At 42.5% G+C, this 21,591-nt stretch overlaps 1 protein-coding gene across 3 annotated transcripts in view; it reads right to left on the bottom strand.

Moving 5' to 3' along the window:
- The window catches only part of LOC122812315 (breast cancer anti-estrogen resistance protein 3 homolog), a 697,444-nt gene that overhangs the window by 414,070 nt on the left and 261,783 nt on the right, over positions 1-21,591 (bottom strand). For all 3 annotated transcript variants that reach the window (XM_044084719.1, XM_044084717.1, XM_044084716.1), the window contains exon 6: positions 20,985-21,100. In XM_044084719.1, the coding sequence (XP_043940654.1) occupies positions 20,985-21,100 (116 nt within the window). The remainder of the gene's footprint in view (positions 1-20,984; positions 21,101-21,591) is intronic.

Raw genomic sequence — 21,591 nt, forward strand, 5'->3', positions numbered from 1 at the left:
TGTTATGATTTAGGCCTTTGATTTTCATAGTGAGAAAGTGTTGTGGTCATTCCAGTTGTGTCTAGGGTTTTGACAAGTATTTATGGAAAGGGGTCTTATACACAATGATCAATCTAATAAGTGGCAGGTATAGTGGAATGATTGCTTCCCTGGACCTGGACACCATACCTTTAAATGTAAGCTTTGCAATGAAAAGGACTCCTACAAAGGTGAATATGTGGTAATCACAGGACAGTTTGCTGTTTACACAGGTTCCCAGGCCCCTGACTAAGGATTCATTTTCGGGGGTGTTCTGTCAATGTGATAGTTACAAGGGGCTCATGTTTGCCAAAGGATATGATTATACATTTCTTGCCACTTAGTTTTAATCCATGGTTTTGACATCAGCTATTTGTTGGAGAAAGTCTCTGTAGGATGCTGGTGTCCTCAGTGGAGTGTATGGTGGCACAAAGAGTGCAGTCATCTGTAAGCTCATTTAACCACAGACCCATAACATTAGGTTTGACCTATGAGAAGTAAATGCCAAAGAAGAGTGTCCCAAGGACTGAACCCTAGAGCTCAATATTAGTAACGGGTCTTATGGAGGGGATCGTGCCGGTCACACTTGCTTCCTAAGGTCTGTTTGTCACCTAATTTGCTATTCAGTAGGTTACACAGGGATCTACATTTAGCTCAGAGAGTTTCTCTATGATACCAGAGTGTGGCATGGTGTTGAACATCTTTGAGGAGTGTAGATATGGGGTATGTACTGATTTGCCTTCCTCTATTGCTACAGTGACTTTTTTTGAAGACGTCGATTTGGTGGGCAGAATATGCAGTTTACAAATCTAAACTGGCACTGTTCAAGATGTTGCAGGTTACCTACATCATTACTTCTTAATACCATGAAGAGCCTTTCCCTACCCTTACAGATGAGGGCAGTCTAGTTGAGTCCATAATTACCTGGGTCCACTGAAGCCCCACCTTTGTGCAAGGGAATGACTTTTGCTGTGCTTCATTCACCTTGCATGAAGCCTGTTTTGAGTTTGATATTGAATAGCCTCTGTAGGACATATGACAAGTCATGTTTCAGGGTGACCAGTAGGCAGTCTGGTTTGTTGTCTGACCCCCATAGAAGGGGTGCAAGAAGTGATCTTGACTTGAGGGAGGACCTTGAGGACTTGTTCTTGGAAGATTTTAGGGGGGGTGCGAATGCAGGAATGTAGTCAGAGAATATTGAATGGAATTCTGAAGTTTAAAAGTTTGAAATGTTACACTGTGATTTTTATGTGGAGCTTTTCTCCTCGGGCCTCCACTGAAAATGGGCTACTGGCCAAGTCGGAATTCCCCGGTAAACAAATGTTAAATAATAAACAAAAAATAAATTGGTCTGGATGACAATATCCTCTGGGTCCAAGTATGCGAGTTCTTTTACTATTAGATTAGTGCAGTGATGACCATTGGTTCTAACATTTCTAATGCAGCTAAAGAAAGCTTTATAATTATCCTTCACCTAGGTGGTTATTTTTAACTCTTATCTGGCCATTGCTCTTTGGATCATGGAGGAGCATTTTGGTATCTTGAGAGTTAACTTTATTTTTGCAAGCTATTAGGTCTGATTTTTCATTTACTACAGAGCCTGTATATAATAGGGTTCTGCCATAGTGGTTTATTTTTGAATTTTTTGTATTTATTTAAGAGGGGGGCAGATTAATCTATGTAACTATTTATATGTGCTTACAATTTGGCAGTACAGGGTTTTACATAAGCAGCTGGTTGCCAGGATGAAAAGACCATTTGAATTTACAGAGGTCATCAATCAGTTTTAGTAATTGGTCTTTACATAATCCCTGAATATCTAAGTGCTGGAATTTGCTTCAGACTTATGGTGAACCGATTTGTAGTCTAATTTGACCAAGGCAGAAGTTACAACTGGTAGAGCTGTCCCATAATAATAAGGACCAAATCCAGAATTGTGTCACTCCTGGTAGGATTGCTGATTAACTGGTCCAGAGAGTTTATAATGATGAAGTCCGGAAATTTCTGGGCACACATGTCTGAGGATGTATAATATCCACAGTTAATGGAGAGGTAGTTGAAGTATGCAAGGCAAGTGGTGTTTTGTTTAATACATAAGGACTTCATACCAGTTAGGTAGGACATGTGGGCCAGTTGGCTCTGATATAATAAGGGGTTTTGTTAATAGTAAGTTGGACACGGAGGAGGTCCAGGCCATTGTCCTAACAAGTCTGGATTTGAATTGTTTTAAGAATATGGAAAAACTACCACCTTTAGTGCCTTTATCTTATGCGGGGGACTTGAATGTGTGCCAGGCATTTTAAACTGGCACGGATGGAGTGCATTCATTGGACTTCAACCATGTCTCTGTGATAGTGCGTTATATATGTTGTCTAGGGTAAAGAGTGCTTGTAGAGAGTGGATATTTCTGTTAAGACTCAGCATTGATTTTAAGTTTGAAAAAATTATTTCCTGAAAAGTGCAAGGGTAGGTTTCTAACGTCAGGGGTTAAAAAACTTTACATTGTTGAAGAAAGTCTTAAAAAGGCTCATCAGATGATGGTAGTACAAAGGGAAGAGACACAGACAAATGGCAGAGATGTGAGGAGGCTGAAAGTTGATGAAACAGACAAGGACAAAAGGCGAGATAAAGGAGCTTACAGATAGAAAAATGCAGAAGGGCCTCTATGCCACCTCTGTTGTCTTAAGGGAATAAAGTCCTAACTGCGACCGTGACTACTTGAGTTTAATTTGCAGCTCAGACACCTGCTGGAGATAGTGGGGGTGGGGAAGGAATAATGACGCCAAGCCTGATCACCTTTCCCAGGGCTGGGGTTTAAGGGATGACATCTGGGTGGAGTCAGACCACTCATCTATGTCTGCCATGATGGAGGCCAGAACATAAAAGGGTAGCTAGGCTAAGGGAGTAGGTGAGTGGGTTTGTTAGGTGTACCCACGTTTTAGGCCCTGGCCTGACACCACCTCCAGCCACTATGTCTCACGGCTTATCTCAGCTTCCAGTGGGATACCAGCACATGGGGTGTAGCAGGGCCACATTCTGTTCAAGCTTGGCCTGCCTCTACAAGCAGCAGTCTCCAGGTGCATTTGTCTCATGCAGGAGTCCCCATGCTGGCTGCAGGCATTAAATACACAATAAGTGTCCACAGACTGGGGGAGCTTAAAGGAGCCACACTGTAGCTGTGGGTCTGTAAAGCCCAAAATAAGTGAAGAGGGAGCCTATGATGAAAGTGAGGGGGAGAAGGGATTTAAGTGTTAATGCAATGGGATTTACTGAACACAGCAATATGCAGTGTAGACAAGTGTCACACACATTCATAAATTGAGTTTGTTGATGTCCTTTTGTAGGGTAGAATTGTTCTGAGAATTATTGATGGTAAAGTGAGACAGAAAAATTCTTATTTTGCAATATGTACATTCTTATCAACTTTGAGGGCACGAGGGTAAGCAGATTATTTCATCTAGATGCAGCCTTTAGACTACTAAGCACACTGGAAAAGGATAACTGAATGGGGGTGTGGATGTTCAGGACCAAATCACACTGCACATTTAATCATCTGTGTGTTTGCATGCAGGTATGTTCACACAGATTCCACAGGAATGCCAATGGGAATATTAGTTATATATTTATTTATTTTAATTTTAGTGGGCTAGTGGACTTGTTTAAATATACTTTTCAGCAATAAACTCATCGAAATGCAGCAAAGTAAAGAAGTACAGTTGGTGTATCACAGAGAAAACATGGAGTAGAACACATACGGAACAAGCAATGTGGAAGGCTCCAAATAACACAGGCTATGGTTACTAATCCATTCAATGCTACTGGGTCACTTATGCCTTCTAAAGCGACCCTATGAACAATCGACAACATTCACAAGAGTTAACGACGTATTTAAGTGGACTGTCAGCCCTTTCTTCCATAGCATAAAGACACACATGGACAAACACATGCATGTACACATATCTACGTATGGACAACTTAAAATTGCCAGTCCACCTACCACATTCATTGGGATGTGGCAGGAAACCAGACCACCTGGTGAAAACCCAAGTGAAAGCAGGGAAGGACATTTACACACCCCAGCAAACCACATATAAACTGAATTACAGTCACCTTGGCAAAGCGTTCAGTTCTGGAGAAGTTCTGGAAACAGAATATGGTCAGTAAGTAGAAGCATTTTGAGAGAAGGCAGGACACTGGGGAGAGAATTAATGAAAAGAGAATAGGACCTAAAAGCAATTCTTGGGGGATAAGGAATCCAAGTATAGAGCATGTGCAGGATGATCATGTCAGCAGTAAAGCCAGGAGAAGCAGGTTCAAAGCAAGGAGAAGCAGGTTCAAAGCAAGGAGAAGCAGGTTCATGCATTCAGTTAGAGGACAGCAGATCTGGAAGAAACAGTATCACATCAATGCAGCCTTTGCAGAGGTATCACAGTCAATCAGAACAGTGACAACGGTTCCACTGCACATGGGGGGGGGGGGGGTGTAGAAAACATGGAATGATCGCAAAAGTGTCAGGTTTATGTGCACTTCAGGGAAAATTATGGAAAAACAACTGAGAAACAGGTTTGTGAACTCCTTCATGCCAGCTATCTTGGAACACTTACTTCACCCTATTCAGTCCTAATTATCTGTATTGCGGGGTCACCATACAAACAGAAAGGGGAAGCCTTATGGAGTAAGGCCTCCAGCAGTGTGCCTTCTACTTATGAAATTAAAGAAGGAGGTGAGGTCCAGAATGTTAGGGTGGCCAGAAATCTGGTTGCCTAACTAGAGGCACACAGTAGCAGATTTGGGGGAGGAGGGAGTGGATGTCTGACAAAAATGCTGGTAACAGTATGAGGGTAATATGTTTTAAAAATCGATGGACAAGATATCGTAGCAGGGTTAGATAATGAAAGCTATGACTGACTGATGACACAAACTAATACAGCGGTCAGGAGCGATACAACTGACTGATGACACAAACTAATACAGTGGTCAGGAGCGATATGACTGACTGATGACACAAACTAATACAGCGGTTAGGAATTAAAGACTTACTTTCCAGAGAGATCGGACACTCCCCAAATGATAGATGAAGGCATCACAGACAGAATGTATTGACAGTTATACAGCTTGGGGAGCAGGGTACCCCTAGGGAAACATATCTGTAAAGGGGTGTGGTCTTAGGAAGGGTGTTGAAGGGAAACTATCGTGGGTTATAACTACCTTCTGGCCAAATCACACAATATATTGTGAAGGGGTTATGGTAAACATCAGCGGAATGCATGCATCAGAAGTTGACTGTAAAGATACCAAAGTCATTCCTCCATTGTACAGATGGTGGTAAGGTTGCATCTGAATTTGTGCCCATTTCTGCTGACCATACAGAAGAGTGGGACATACTGAAAAGGACTCACCTGAGATACTGTTTAGCATGATAGGGTCTTTAACTTTTTGTGCAAGTCTTTGATTGCTAAGCATGCAATTTATTTACTGTTGAACAGGCAATAGCATGTTAGGATCAAAACTTCTCAACAATAGACTGATGTTCTTATTTATTATACTGAAATTAAGGAGCACTTATTAAGTTGTAGATGGTGGTAGACAAATGAAATGCAAAGCTCTGCATGCTGGGCAGTGACTATCAACTAAGTATTTTGCTCCACACACCATTGGTTAGTAATGTTATTAATTTCTTTTCTCTTCTTCTCCAAGACTACAGCAGGTTTGAAATGACTGCAGCCATATCATTTATTATTTTGTTTCTTAACTTATGTTTGATACTACATTTACACAGTGCTACGTCTCATTATTTCATAGGTGTGTACTAGGCTAATGGCCCTGGAGCCTTTACAAGCCTAGCCCATAGGATTACCCTGGCATTGTGCCACCTGACCTTAGTTCCAAGTGCCTCTGTCGAGTAGAGCCATGGGAGTGATCCCCGGGGTGAATTTTCTATTTCCCACCCACTCATCAAGATTTCATTGAAGAAGGCCAGTGAGGTGCTCCATTTGACATGTATAGGAAGTCTATTCCAGAGCATGGGCAGTCTCTGTGTTATGAACCTGTCCCTCCAGCACATTCTGTTGATTGTGGTAATGAGGCTGAGGTCTCTAGAGCATGTAGTGCGGAGGGATTGTGATTTCTTAGATGTAGTATTTCTAACAGAGCTGAGTCAGACATGGCTTTGTAAGTCAAGCAAAGATCGCCTCTAAGTAGGCGATATGAGACAGAGAATATTTGGAGTTTTTTGTCTGTCCATACATTACAAGTGTTTAAGGCCTAGGATCCTCTGTCAGGTACTTTTGTGGGCTCTCCAGTTTTTGCAGATGTCTAGTGAGGTACATGTCAAATGTACTCAATGATTGGCCTAATGAGGGAAGACTAGATGGAGACAATGACCTCTTTCTTCTTGGATGCAAAACCCTTAGTAATGAGATGTGCCACATAGGACTTTCTGACCACAGTGGCAATGTGGTGGTCAAAAGAGAGGTTGCTGTCAACCTGTGTTCCCAGATCTCTCATAACGTGTTCTGTGTTCAGTAATTCATGGGAACCAGGTTTGTCCCAAAGAGGATTGTGACACCCGTGTCCTGGCCCAGCAATCAAGGAGACTCAATCCTCACCATTGAGGGGCGTCCATATAGGGAAAGGCTAATAAATACATACACACAGTAAAATACAATTTCCTTTAAGAGCACACAGAGATCATTAGTCAGTCTGGGGCTGGTCTCTCTATTTCTCTCCAGTTCCCCATTAAGACCCCCACTGGCACAGTTATAGGGTGCAGATCTCAGCCTAGTGGGCAAGCTAAAACCTCCAGCACCCTCTATATCCAACCAGTGCATCATGTCCCTGCCCAAGTAGCTGACACACACACACACACACACACACACACACACACACACACACACACACACACACACACACACACACACACACACACATTGAGATAAGAGTTATATACAACCACAAAGACACTCCTGGGGAAGGATGGCACAGGTTCTCCAGCTATGCCCCTTTTCTGCCCAGTCTAAAAGGTAGTACCAGCTGCCATCACCCACTAATATTTATCAGCTACTCAAAGGGCCTTAAAAGGGTGTCCAATTATTACTGTGCAATATTATCCAAATGGTAAGTGTGACCTAACAGTCAAGACGTATTTGGAGTGACTTGGTGCAGCATCACTATATACATGCAATGCACTCTTACAGCTTAACTTATCTCTACACAAAACAGCCACAGTTGAAATGTTTAAAAATATTTAATAAATAATAAAACACAAGACACTACTTATTACTCCACAGTGCTATTCAAGAGTTCAGAGATCACAGACAAATACTTAAAATAATACAGTAGCAAAAGTTCTAACATCACAGAAAAACAAGCTAGTCTAATCTTCCTATTTTGTAGCTATATCAAGGAGAAAACATAGTTCTAAATAACTTACATATAGAGCAAGACAGAGCTGGTGAGGTAGGGGGAGTAATGCTCAAGACAAAATGCTCCGAGCTCACCGATTCTCTCTCTTTAAATTGATAACACAGAGCTGTGTCACATGACATCATTCTTGTGATTCTCCCTCTTTAAATTGATAACACAGAGCTGTGTCACATGACATCATTCTTGTGATTCTCTCTCTTTAAACTGATAACACAGAGCTGTGTCACATGACATAATTCTTGTGATTCTCTCTCTAAATTGATAACACAGAGCTGCTTCACATGACATCATTCTTGTGATTCTCTCTTTTTAAATTGATAACACAGAGCTGTGTCACATGACATCATTCTTGTGATTCTCTCTCTTTAAATTGATAACACAGAGCTGTGTCACATGACATCATTCTTGTGATTCTCTCTTTAAATTGATAACACAGAGCTGTGTCACATGACATCATTCTTGTGATTCTCTCTAAATTGATAACACAGAGCTGTGTCACATGACATCATTCTTGTGATTCTCTCTCTTTAAATTGATAACACAGAGTTGTGTCACATGACATCATTCTTGTGATTCTCTCTCTTTAAATTGATAACACAGAGCTGTGTCACATGACATCATTCTTGTGATTCTCTCTTTAAATTAATAACACAGAGCTATGTCACATGACATCATTCTTGTGATTCTCACTCTTTAAATTGATAACACAGAGCTGTGTCACATGACATCATTCTTGTGATTCTCACTCTTTAAATTGATAACAGAGCTGTGTCACATGACATCATTCTTGTGATTTTCTCTCTTTAAATTGACAACACAGAGCTGCTTCACATGACATCATTCTTCACACTTCTCTGGTGTTCCCAGGCTAACAGAAACTAGATTTACATTCTTTACACCTGGTCATTCATACATGCAAATTCTAGCCATTACGTCTGGTCTTGAAACAATAATCAGGATGCCTCCCTCTAGACATATTGGCTATGAATTCTGACATCAAAGACAGTCATAAAATGCTTGACTTAGCTTTCTTACAGAAGATTGCACTGTTGTTACACTTTTACAGTTCAATATCTAATGCAGTATTTTCACATTTAAGAGAACAAGCCTGTGGCTTTATATTTATATTTACAAATGACAGAATTATCTACAAACTTCTATCTGGCTAGGCTGGCAGCCTTCACCTATATTCACAGGAATGACGACACATTTTTTGGCATTGAGCTTAAGGCCATGGTTCTGACACCGGTCATTGGTCTCAGTGAGACCTTTCTATAGGATGTCAACATCACTTGGGGAGTTAATAATAGCTCCCAACTTGCAATTGTCTGCAAAATTTTGTCAGCCAGAGTCCGTTTGTGTTGGCCTGGACTTCAGAGAAGTAGATAAACAGGAGAGGACCTCGGACCGAACCCTGTGGGACTCCACTCGTGACTGGTCAGCAGTCTGACTTGCAGTCAGCTACTTTCACTCTGTGGGTTCTATTTGTGAGCCAGTTTGCAACCCACCTGGCGATATAGGGGATGATGCCTAGCTTAGTGAGTTTTTCTATGACTCCCAAGTGGGTAATGGTATCAAAGGCCTTGGCCAGATCAAGGTAGGCTGCATGAACCACCTTGCCTTCATCCACAGCTCTGGTGACTGACTCAAAGAAGTTGACCAATTTGAGCAGGCATGATTTACCCTTCATAAAACCAAACTGTGTGTGATCCAGTGTTTGGAGATGCCCTATCTTCTCTCTTTTGGCTGTTCCCGTTAGGGGTTGCCACAGCAGATCATCTGTTTCCATTTCTTCCTGCCCTCTGCATCTTGCTCTGTCACATCAACCACCTGCATGTCCTCTCTCACCACATCCATAAACACCTCATCTTAGGCCTTCCTCTTTTCTCTTACCTGGCAGCTTCATCCTTGGCATCCTTTTCCCAATATACCCAGCATCCATCCTCAGCACATGAGCACATGTCCAAACCAATGCAATCTCGCCTCTCTGACTGTCTCCAAACCGTCCAACCTGAGCTGACCCTCTAATAAACTGATTCCTAATTCTGTCCATCCTTGTCAAACCCAGTGCAAACCTTAACATCTTTAACTCTGCCACTTCCAGCTCTAACTCCTACCTTTTTTTAATGCCACCATCTCCAACCCATACAACATAGCTGGTCTCACTACCATCTTGTAGACCTTCCCTTTCACTCTTACTGGTACCAGTCTGTCACAAATCACTCCTGACACTCTTCTCTACCCATTCCACCCTGCCTGTGCTCTCTTCTTCACCTCTCTTCCACACTTACCATTACTCTAAACTGTTGATCCCAAGTACTTAAACTCATCCACCTTCGCCAACTCTACTCCCTGCATCCTCACCATTCCTTTATCCTCCCTCTCATTCACAAACACATAGTCTGTCTTAGTCCTGCTGCCCTTTATTCCTCTCTTCTATAGAACATATCTCCACCTCTCCAGAGTCTCCTCAACCTGGTCCCTACTCTCACTACAGATCACAATGTCATCTGCAAACATCATAGTCCATGGGGCCTCCCGTCTGATCTTGTCTGTCAACCTGTCCATCACCATTGCAAATAAGAAAGGGCTCAGAGCTGATCCTTGATGTAATCCCACCTCCACCTTAAATGCATCTGTCGCTCCCACTGCAGACTTCACTGCTGTCACACTACCCTCGTACATATCCTGTTCCACTCTTACATACTTCTCTGCCACTTCTGACTTCCTCATACAATACCACAACTCCTCTCTAGGCACCCTATCACATGCTTTCTCCAAGTCCACAAAGACACAACTCCTTCTGACCTTCTCTATATTTCTCCATCAACACTCTGAGCAAAAATTGCATCTGTAGTGCTCCTTCCCAGCATGAAACCATACTACTGATCACTAATCATCACCTCCCTTCTTAACCTAGCTTCTACCACTCTTTCCCATAATTTCAAGCTCTGACTGATCAGTTTTATCCCTATGTAGTTCTAAAGATCTGCACATCACCCTCATTTTTAAAAATAGGTACTAAACACTTAGATTTGGAGATTCCCTATATCCTTGTTTATTAGGTCCATGATGATGCATTCCATAGCTTTGCCCATCAGACTCAGCAGGCTAATGGAGCAACAGTTCCCAGGATCTGTAGTCACTCCTCCTTTGTGGAGGGGGATTACTGTAGCAGTGCACCATTTGGAAGGGACAAAGTCTGAGGTGAGGCTATGACTGAACAGGGCACACAGGTTAGGTGCCAGTTCAACTCTGTAGTTCATGTAGAACACAGCCAGGGATATTGTCAGGTCATATAGAAGCTGTATTCTTGGTCTTGGACAGTGCTGTTTTAACCTGTGCAGCAGTAATACTGGGTGCCTGGCAATCTACTGGTATTGTGATTGGTCCTTTGGGGGGGGGGGTAAAGTTGGCACTGAATCTGTTGGCCAGTATATTGGCAATATCTGTTGGCTCGGTATAGGTGGTACCATTGTGCAGTAGCTCAGAGCAAATCTGGGTATTGTTGTGGAGATTCTTTACATAACTATAGAAGGCCTTGTGGTTGTCTTTACTATCTGCTGCAATTCTGTTTTCATAGCTAGCTTTAGAAGATTTGATGAGGGATCTCAACTTTTTGTTGAGGCTGATAAGGGAGTTTTTCCAATATTGGGACTTCACCTAATTCTGCATCCATTTCCTCCTTCTGTTGTAGAGTTTGTTTATGGCAGGGGACCACCAGATTCGCTTCCCTTTTTTGGAGGAGTGTCTTGGTTCTAATGGGTATGGTGAGATCCATGCATTTGTGTATGTGTTCGTACAGTGCATTGGTGTATGGTTCAGTGGTCATGCAACTATTCTCCATTTCTATGGGTGCCGTGAAGTTAGCTTTCACTGTTTTTAGGAGCCCAAAGTTAGCTTTGGAGAAGTTTTTCATGGTGGTTACCTTTGCAGAGGGGGTGGGAGGGATGTGGATTTTCAAAGTGATTAGTTTGTGGTTGGATCTAACAGGGAGGAGTTGACTATTGGTGTAGAGCAATGGTCGCCCATGTTAATAATGACCAGATCAAGGATGTTGCTACCTCTAGCGGGGGTAAGAACGAGCTAGTCCAGGGCATTGGAATTAATGAATTCCAGGAAACGGGCAAGTGTATTGGTACACAAGTAGTTTTCCCAGTTAATGGAGGCATAGTTGAACTCACCCAGTATGAGAGTGTTAGGTTGGACCCTAATATTCTCCAGGGTGCTTAGGAACATGGAGTGTGAGTCTTGGGACATGGTTGAGGACCTTAGCAGGCTACGACTTGAATTGCTGTCTTACCCAATGTTAGCTGCAACTGCAGTATCTCTGATGTGTTATGTTGGGCCACTAGTCTAGAGGTGTGCGCATACTTTGTGAATATGAAACCACCACTGCCTTTGGAGCTTTGGTCCAAGTTCTGGGGCCAAAAGGTGTGGAATGAGTTATAGCCTGGTAGTGCAGGGGTGCTTTCTGCTTCCTTGCACCAGGTCTCTGTTACAGCACAAATGTCGATGTTCTCCATTTTAAGGAGTGCTTTTTGAGATTTAGACATCTAGCACTGAGCAGCATACCCCTCAGATTTCATTTGTTTGTAGCTGTTATGGTGGTAATTTGGTCTTTGGAACACCGCTTAGAAAAGGCACTATAGGGGTGATAAGAGCCTTGGCCAGTATCCGGAAGCCCAGGGGTGACAGATGCAAGCCATCTCTGGCAAAGCATTGAGGGCTGTCAATCATGTCATCCCAGGCAGACAGATACTGGATCCCTTTAGAGTGACACCAGAAACTTAGCCAATTGTTGAAATCAATCATTTTCTACTTGTACTGTGGGGTATCATTCTGGGTGATGGTAAGATGCTGATCAGGGCTAGGGTAATACCTGTCTGGGCTACATAATCCACGAGCCCCTCCAGGTTTCTTTTCATGTAGTCCAGGGAGGTACGTCTCAGGTCATTCACACCCACATGTACAATGACAGAGTCATATTTGTCCTGTTGTTGAGGGACCTGAGTGCATGTGTTATGTGGCAGATCCTGGAATCTGACAAGCAGCTGACTGTTACTTTCTTCTTATTCATCCTAGTGAGTGGGACATCAGTGTGCCTCACTATCGAGTCATCTATGACTAGTGTGTTGGGCATCACTGTGCCTCACTATCGAGTCACCTATGACTAGTGTGTTGGACATGCTGTTTTGCCTTAGGGGTTTTGGTCGAGTGGCACATTGTTTAGGAGAGTTATGTGTCTCGTGATTAGTGTTGTGTTGTGGTGGTCGAGTGTGTTTCTGCCGTGGAGGCCTCTGCTGTTTTGGTAGATTTTTATTGAGGCCACCATGAAGGTGGGTGTGTGGTTTGTGTTTTTATGTGAAGGCAGTGCTGGTGTGTGCTCTGGAGGGCTGTGTGTTCCATGTGGTGTGGTGCAAGTGTTGACCTTCCCCTCTTGACCAGCTATTCCGTTCTTGGCTGGATAGTGCGTGGCTTCCAATTTGGATATATAAAAATATAGTCCTGCTTATATTTTGCAGTCTCTTTGATACTGTTATCATATCTGCTGCTTCACATTCTGAAGAGGATCTTCTGACCTGAGCACCTATCTGATGAAGTAACAAAAAATAAAATAATAAACAGAAATGTTTTGAAATTGAACAAAATTTGTAATGGACCATTTGAAGCTGTACAACATGGGGCTTCCCTCAGATCTTGGAGTAGGAAATTCCAGAGACAACAAAAGGCCTGAATATCACATGTCTTCAAACATGCCTGAGGATCCTCCAACAACTGCAGGGAAGATGGACATAGTCAACTGACTGAACAGTTGTGGACTGAGAGCTTCTTAAAATATGTGTGACCCAGGTCATACAGAGGTGAATACACAAACTTAAAAGGGAAGAGAAGATCAAATAGGCAGCCACTATAGACTGCAACACTGTAGCGATATGAAGGCAACATTAAGTAACTAAGTAACCATGGTACCAAATCTACGTATCCATGGCACAGAATTCAGACATAATTACAAAGGACCAAGGTCACAATTAGGTGAACCAGGCAAAAGGGATTACAGTACTGAAGTTGTGGAGACAAGGCACAAACCTCCACTTTTAAGAAAATATATGAAAACGACAACAAGATATTTGCACAACAGATGGCACCTCATCCCAAAGTGTTAATCTGTCATAAATAATCTGTCAAAGAATCACACCAATCTTTTCAATTTTTTACAAAAGTCACCCTACTACAATTACAAACCACATTAAGTCTAAGGGTGGACACGAGTCTCTTGATGTGGCAAAAAAGCCATGGCCGCACCCTTGGCTATGTTAAACCACAGGTGATTAAAGTCCTCCAATGCTGGATGCACTGTGCATCCTTAGTAATGAGTCTAGTGGGCAACATATCTTAAGGGAAAGGGAAAAGCTGAGTGTCATTGGCACAGCAATGATACTGAAGGCCTCTCTCTAATGAGCTCACGTAATTGTACCACAATACACGGGGAACAGCAACAAGCCTGTAATCGGACCATGAGGAGCCCCAGATGTAGCAGGCAGACTATGACTTCATTCCCAAAACAATGCATTTTAGGTAAATCCTAACATGGTGGGGGGGCCACTGATCTAAGGACAGTACATGTAGCTGCATAATAAGTTCTCAACTGATTAAGAAGAATATTATACTCCATCTACCATGTCAAATACTGAATAGTGCTCAAACCAGGAACAAAATAAAATAACACTGATGTTCACCTTTAGGGGATCATTCAATACCTAGGTAAGAACCATCTTACTACTGTGACTTGTGCAAAAGCTGGACTGGAAAGAATCATTAAAATGGCATTCCATGAGTATACATTCAAGCTGTGAGCAAGCAACTTTTGTGATATACTTGTTAACTAATGGAAGGCTTGAAATATAGTAAATTTCCAGATCATCATGATCAAAATTATGTTTCTTCAAAACTGAGTTTAGCTAGGATGACTCTTAAATCAGATGGAAGAAGCACATCTCTTAAAAAAGCAGTGACAGTTTGGTAAACCACTTTCTCAAGCACATGAAGGCTGGTAAAAGCCAATTCTGCTGGGCAAGGATCCAGGCTACAAGTAACATATGCAAACATGGAATCAAGAAAAATCAGCTGAAAATAAAATTCACACCAATTCCAATCTGGAAGCCTGCTCACTTAGCATAGAGGTATAAAACTCTGACTACGACCCAGGAAACCTAAGTTTTATTAGTAGCTTTGGGCACATATTGGTTCTGGTCAAGCAGAGGAAGAATGATGAGGCTGGTCTGCTTGTGGGGGGCAGGGGCATTCAGGAGGCATAGCAGTTCAGGAGCCCTAGTAGTGATACCTAGACCATGATAAGAGCCCTTCCTGAGGGGATAGACCATGATAAGAGCCATTCCCAATGGGGTAGAATAGTAACAATGATACAGTGTGATTGTAGGGGAGAGTGTCACCCTTAAATCATCACTGCACACACACATATTGTAGGAGCAAGTGTCACCCTTACATCATCACTGCACACCCACATATTGTAGGCAGGAGCGTCACCCTTACATCATCACTGCACACCCACATAAGTAACATATGCCCTCCATGTCAGTAGAAAAGAGGTCAAAATAGGCCTGTGTGAGCATGTGGTATGGTACTGCAAATGACCAACCCATTTCCCCATCCTAACAAGTGTTTCCCCATTCCCTTCCCATAATGCCAAGGTAGGCCCCACCTTGGGCAGTAGTACAGAGAGAGGCGGCTTCCCCAATACCCTTCTCACCCTACCAAGGCAGACCTCAACTAGTGAAGAATAGAGGCAGGAGATATCACTGGTTCTCCTAATGAGTTAGTCAGCCACAAAACAAGAAGCAAAAAATATGAGACAGAAGCTCCAAGTAGCTACTGAAGGTAACATTTTAACTAACCAAGGAAGATGAAAGTGTTAACAAGAGGCCAATTTAGCTGCAAAAAGCGGAGCATCTGACTTTCATTTTTTGGAGGAAAGAGTAGAGCAATAAGCATTGTTTGCAAGAGTCATAGACTGTAATTGACCCAAATGTTGAAATCACACACAACTAACCAGTTTGTTGTTAGCAGCAATGGGTCAATGAGGAAGCCAATCGCAGGAGTAATATATTCAGATTACAAGGTAGACTCACAGCGTGCTTCTGTCCCATGGCATACTCAGATGTGAAGTTGGCCCCAAATTAACCTTGATCAATTAGAATAGACAGAAGCACCAAATATTTAGCCTAGCCCTGAGCCAGACAAATCTCCAACACAGCACAAAGAAGAAATTAAGGACCAAAGGTGTCATCTAACTAGAGATCCATGACGACTGTCAATTCAACATTTCACCACAAGCCTACAATAATACCAGGCTTACTGCAAATTGACTTTGCATTAGTGTAGAACACCATAGAGGCCAGATTTACCCAGATCCCTGAACCTTGCAGAGATGAGTAATTGGCTTCCTGTGCAAGTTATACAAGAATGAAACTTAGAAAAGTGATGTGTGTCACCCACGGCAGTGGTTGGACACCTTAGCGGACAGATGGTCTGAGAAGATGGAAACCCCACACCAATTTGTCACTAGCACTCATTTCTATGTATCTTCAAAAATATAACCTCTATGACAAAGCATGAAGGTGTCAAGATCAAATGTATATGAACTAAAGGGGCAAAGTGCCAAGAGAAATCTTTAGAATAATACAAAAAAGTCATTAAAAAGCAACAACAGACAACCCAGATGCCATTACAAAATTAGAATGTGCAACACTGTGAAGTATGAAATCCTGCATTTTTAAACTTCTAACGCAAAAAAAGATTAAATCAAAGAAGCCAAAAAAGCAAATAAAAGCACAAACATTTTACATGCACGTTTTTCCAAAATTCAAATTCAAGTGGAACAGATGGATTAATATCTGCATCCTTATATCAGAGTACAATAAGTAAAGTACAATATAGCTACTGTAGATGTATGTATACAATTACACTTACCTTTTTGGTCTTGGTAGAAGCCATGACCTACATAAAACAAACTCATTTATCAGCAAGTACTTGATTTTGGATATTAGTCCAAAATGGACTGACAAACCACTTTCAGTAATGCTTTACAAAAGGCAGGAGCACATTAATGTATCCCTTCCAGCATTGCTTTACACATCCACATCATCTCCCTGTAAAGCCACGTTCACTTTATATACACAGAGTGTATGTCTTCAGTCCTGACTCTACATACCCAGTCATTTCATGGCTATGCACAACTAAATCATATTACCCTGCAATAATACTATTCCCCTAGATCCCCCACACCATGTCCCCTAAATCATGACACTGCTCCACCTATCCAGACTACATCCTCACAGTGACATTATGGCTCTATACAACCCAATCATGTCCCTATGCAGTCATTCTCATGGCTCTGCATACCCAGATTGTGCCCCCACCCATAATCATATCACAGACAGTCTCCCCTGATAGTAGTATAACTTTCTATGTACTGTCACTGCAGCTGCTATAATCACATCATGGATTCTACACACACAGACCACAACCTCCTGCGGCTGTGCCCAAGGGTCTGCATATCAAGACTGTGCACCAATACAGTCATGACCCCACATGTTTACATAACCCTGTGTGCCATAACAATCACATCACCACAGGTCTCCACAATCCAATAACCAAAGCAAACACCACTACAGGTCTGCACAACACAGCATGCCACAATAATCACATTACTGCTCTACATACTTATATAAAGTACCTCTACAATCATGTCAGTGTTCCAACACTCTGGGTAGGTTATCCTCACCCATGTTTATACCTTGATACTGTGTGCCAACCAGCATACTTCAGTGCTTCTCGCATTTTCATAGAGTATTTTCCACAGTTCCCTGACTATATGTACATTGTGTGACCACTGTCACCTCACCATATTATGTAACTTTGGTCATTTTTAACTCAGAGTTCCACCTTCTGTCTAACACAACTATATGTTGCCAGGGTCTCTCTAACATAGTGTCCTTCTGCAGACCTCTCCTGCTTAGAGTCTCTGACCTTTCACTAGTGCCCTTTCTTCTCTGTGCACCTATTGCCCTTTCTTCTCTGTGCACCCATGTAATGTCAACTATCTCTACTCAACAGAGAAAGACAGTGTTCTCCAACAATGTCCCCCAGTACCCAATAATCCTCTGTCATGTCCTAGTCATTCCACACTGCTGAACAGTTTCCTGAAATATGTTCAGTCATCCAACACTGCTCAACAATCACCATCAATGTTCACAGTCATCACATAATGTTCAACAATCTCCTGTCATGTTCCCATTTATCCCACACTGCTCAACAACTTTGATTATGTATTTCAATTTTCACTCGGGTTCCATTGCATCATCATTCCCTGCTAACACTATATACACAGACTGCAACATGTTACCATCCCCTCTCCTCATCCTACACAGACAGGATTCATGTCACCATCCCCTCTCCTCAGCCTATGTACTCAGGATTCATCATGTCACCCCATCCCCTCTCCTCATTCTACACACTCAGGATTCATCACGTCACCATCCCCTCTCCTCATCCTATGTACTCAGGATTCATCACATCACCATCCCCTCTCCTCATACTATGCACTCAGGATTCATCACATCACCACCCCGTCTCCTCAGCCTATGTACTCAGGATTCATCACGTCACCATCCCCTCTCCTAATCCTACACACTCAGGATTCATCACATTACCATCCCCTCTCCTTATCCTACACAATCAGGATTTATCATGTCACCATCCCCTCTCCTCGGCCAATGTACTCAGACTGCTTCATGTTACTACCCCCTTATCCTATGCACTCAGGATTCATCATGTCACCTTCCCCTCTCCTCATCCTATGCACTCAGGATTCATCACGTCACCATCCCCTCTCCTCAGCCTATGTACTCAGGATTCATCAGGTCACCATCCCCTCTCCTCATCCTATGTACTCAGGATACATCACATCACAATGCTGTCTCCTCAGCCTATGTACTCAGGCCGCATCATGTTACCACCCCCTCATCCTATGCACTCAGCATTCATCACGTCACCATCCCCTCTCCTCAGCCTATGTACTCAGGTTCCATCACGTCACCATCCCCACTCCTCATCCTATGCACTCAGGATTCATCATGTCACCATTCCCTCTCCTCATCCTATGCACTCAGGATTCATCATGTCACCATCCCCTCTCCTCATCCTATGCACTCAGGATTCATCATGTCACCATCTCCTCTCCTCAGCCTATGTACTCAGGATTCATCAGGTCACCATCCCCTCTCCTCATCCTATGTACTCAGGATACATCACATCACGATGCTGTCTCCTCAGCCTATGTACTCAGGCCGCATCATGTTACCACCCCCTCATCCTATGCACTCAGCATTCATCACGTCACCATCCCCTCTCCTCAGCCTATGTACTCAGGTTCCATCACGTCACCATCCCCACTCCTCATCCTATGCACTCAGGATTCATCATGTCACCATCCCCTCTCCTCATCCTATGCACCCAGGATTCATCATGTCACCATCCCCTCTCCTCAGCATACATGACGTCACCATCCCCTCTCCTCAGGCTGCATCATGATACCATCCATTCTTCAGCCTTGACACAGCGGTTGCATCACATCACCACCCCCTCCTAACACGATAAACTCAGGCTGCAGTGTTTTGTCCTCCCCTCCTGATATTATGCACTTGAGCTGTGTCATGTTCCATCCCTTGCCCTCCCTCCCTAGCCAAGCTGGATTACATCAAACTTTCCACCACCCTACACACCCAGATATTGTCAGAGCACTACCTTGTAATGCCCACAGACCAAGACAGTGATCCTCATTATTACCCCATTGTTCTATGCACCACTGCTGCATTCCCTAACACGCTGTCACCTCTCAGTGCACTAACTGTTTTGCAGCACCATCAGTCTCATCTTATCAATCACCCTTTGGTGATTTATACACCCAAAATAAGTCTCTTAGCACCCCTGCAATGCTCGTCTCACTTAGACAATGTTATCCTCACTTATTAATATCCTGCAGTCCATGCAGTCTCTACATCTCATGGTTGTCCTCAAACCCTAAACCACAAACCCATGTAATATCTTAGCAGACCATCTTAATAAACCCTTGCATAAGGTCCATATATTTTATTCTAAAATTTGTAGACAGTATTGCAGGTCTAACCTCTACAAATACCTAGAGAAAGGAATCAGAATCTTTTGTCCTGCTATACATGAATGTTCTGGTTTTGTAACCCAATATTATCTTTATTTTAAAACAGACATCTTACACAAGACAGAGTGAGCCTGTTTTTACCAATATACTTTTTTGCTCTTCCCCTGACTCTCATTCATTTAAGCTTTATTTCATATCCAGGTTCATGGTTGCCAAATGCACCTCCATTACTAACTAGTGTTAGGACTGAGTAACTAGTAGTAGTACTGACTAACTAGTATTAGGACTTGCATCACCGCAAAATAAGCAATGTCAATGACACCAGTCACAATAACAAGCAATAGGCCCCTTATAATGTTAACAAAATCGATAGTCCCACCAAGAGACCCCCCAACTTCCTTCACATACAGCAAAATTAAAGTCAGTGAATCTCCAAAAGAGACTCAGAAGGGCATAGTAGCTTTAACTGTATCAGGCATCAGTAGGAGGGAAAAAGTTCAGATGACCTTCAACAGAATTAACAGCGCCACTGAATCAACAATGCTGTTGAACAGGTGAGGGGGGCCTGCAGAATGGCTAACAGGTCAAGAGTTGCATGGCAGATCCTGTGACGGTAGGAAAGCTGACTTGAGCTTCACTCCAGACTATTGACTCTGGCTTTTGTGTTCACATCTCAAATTTACTTTTCAGAACAGCCAGGAACATTTCAATGTTAAGCCAGACTAGACCAAGGGAGGTCATGCCATCATATATTATGTCCCCTATCAATACATTATTTAGTGGCTGACATTGCTGCATTATTTCTTTCTTTCTTTTTTGCTCTTACTTTGACATTTGGCAAACATTTAAATGCAAATACAACACGCAATAGTAGTAGAGCTAATTTAAGCCTAGGGTATCAGTGGCCAAATGACTAATGATACTTAAAAAAGATTGTTACACCTAAATACACTAGGAAGAGGGAAGGTTTACATCACTCGGTCCAGCATAAAGTGAAGACAACATCCAGGACAAGATACTAGCCAGTTGCAATTACCCCCACTAGTTAACAGGGCATGAAGAACACCTGCTAGCAGTAGTCCTAAATGCTTATACTCCAATGGATTCTGCTGCAACAGGAAGCGATCAAAGCACTGGAAACAGCTAAAATCCCTTATCCGGCTACAGCAAATGTGGGAACACACTATAGGTCATAGGAAAGTGATAATTTACAAGCTGTAATGTTTTTTCATAACATAAAACACTAACACAGCCGCACAATGTTTCACAAGCACACCAACTGTACTACTGCTGTATTCCCATGACCTTAATGTACTACTACAGACATGAATTATGTTCCTACCTCTCCAAAAGGTCAGTCCTTAGCTGGTGTCCATGTGGCAAGGTAATCAGCTCCAAACCAGAGGCGACACCCATTCCTCTGCATTGTTCCTTTGAAACATCAGTGATTCGAGCAGCCTTTCAGGGGGAAAAAAACAGATAACACTGTTAGTATTATCATTTCAACTAATTTATATCATCTTGTATTTTTTTCCACTCATGACATGAGATGGTGTTTATAATATCTATAGAATACTTATCTAGGATAACAGGGCAGATCCCATTACACCCTGTAGACAAGTGCTTCGTAATCTTTAACATCCATCTGAATTAAAAGCAAGTCCAGCAGGTGGGTCATGAGTTTAACATGTAATCTGTAGAGCAACACCTCAGGACTACAAGAATCCCCCTCACCTCCCTATAATACACTGCAGTAACAGTATGAATCCAAACATGGTGGCAGAATAAGAGCCTGTGACCATGTGATCTTCTTGGTATCAAAAGTGAATGTGTAACTGAGTCTATGTTCGTGCATCAAATGCCTAATAATTGAACATGAAACAGCGAAACTTTAAACTACCAAAAACACTTAACATCACACAATAATTAATTGAATGGCCAACATTGTG

The sequence above is a fragment of the Protopterus annectens genome, chromosome 9.part0, assembly GCF_019279795.1.
Source record: "Protopterus annectens isolate FY-2018-M chromosome 9.part0, PAN1.0, whole genome shotgun sequence".
NCBI classification, from domain to species: domain Eukaryota; kingdom Metazoa; phylum Chordata; order Ceratodontiformes; family Protopteridae; genus Protopterus; species Protopterus annectens.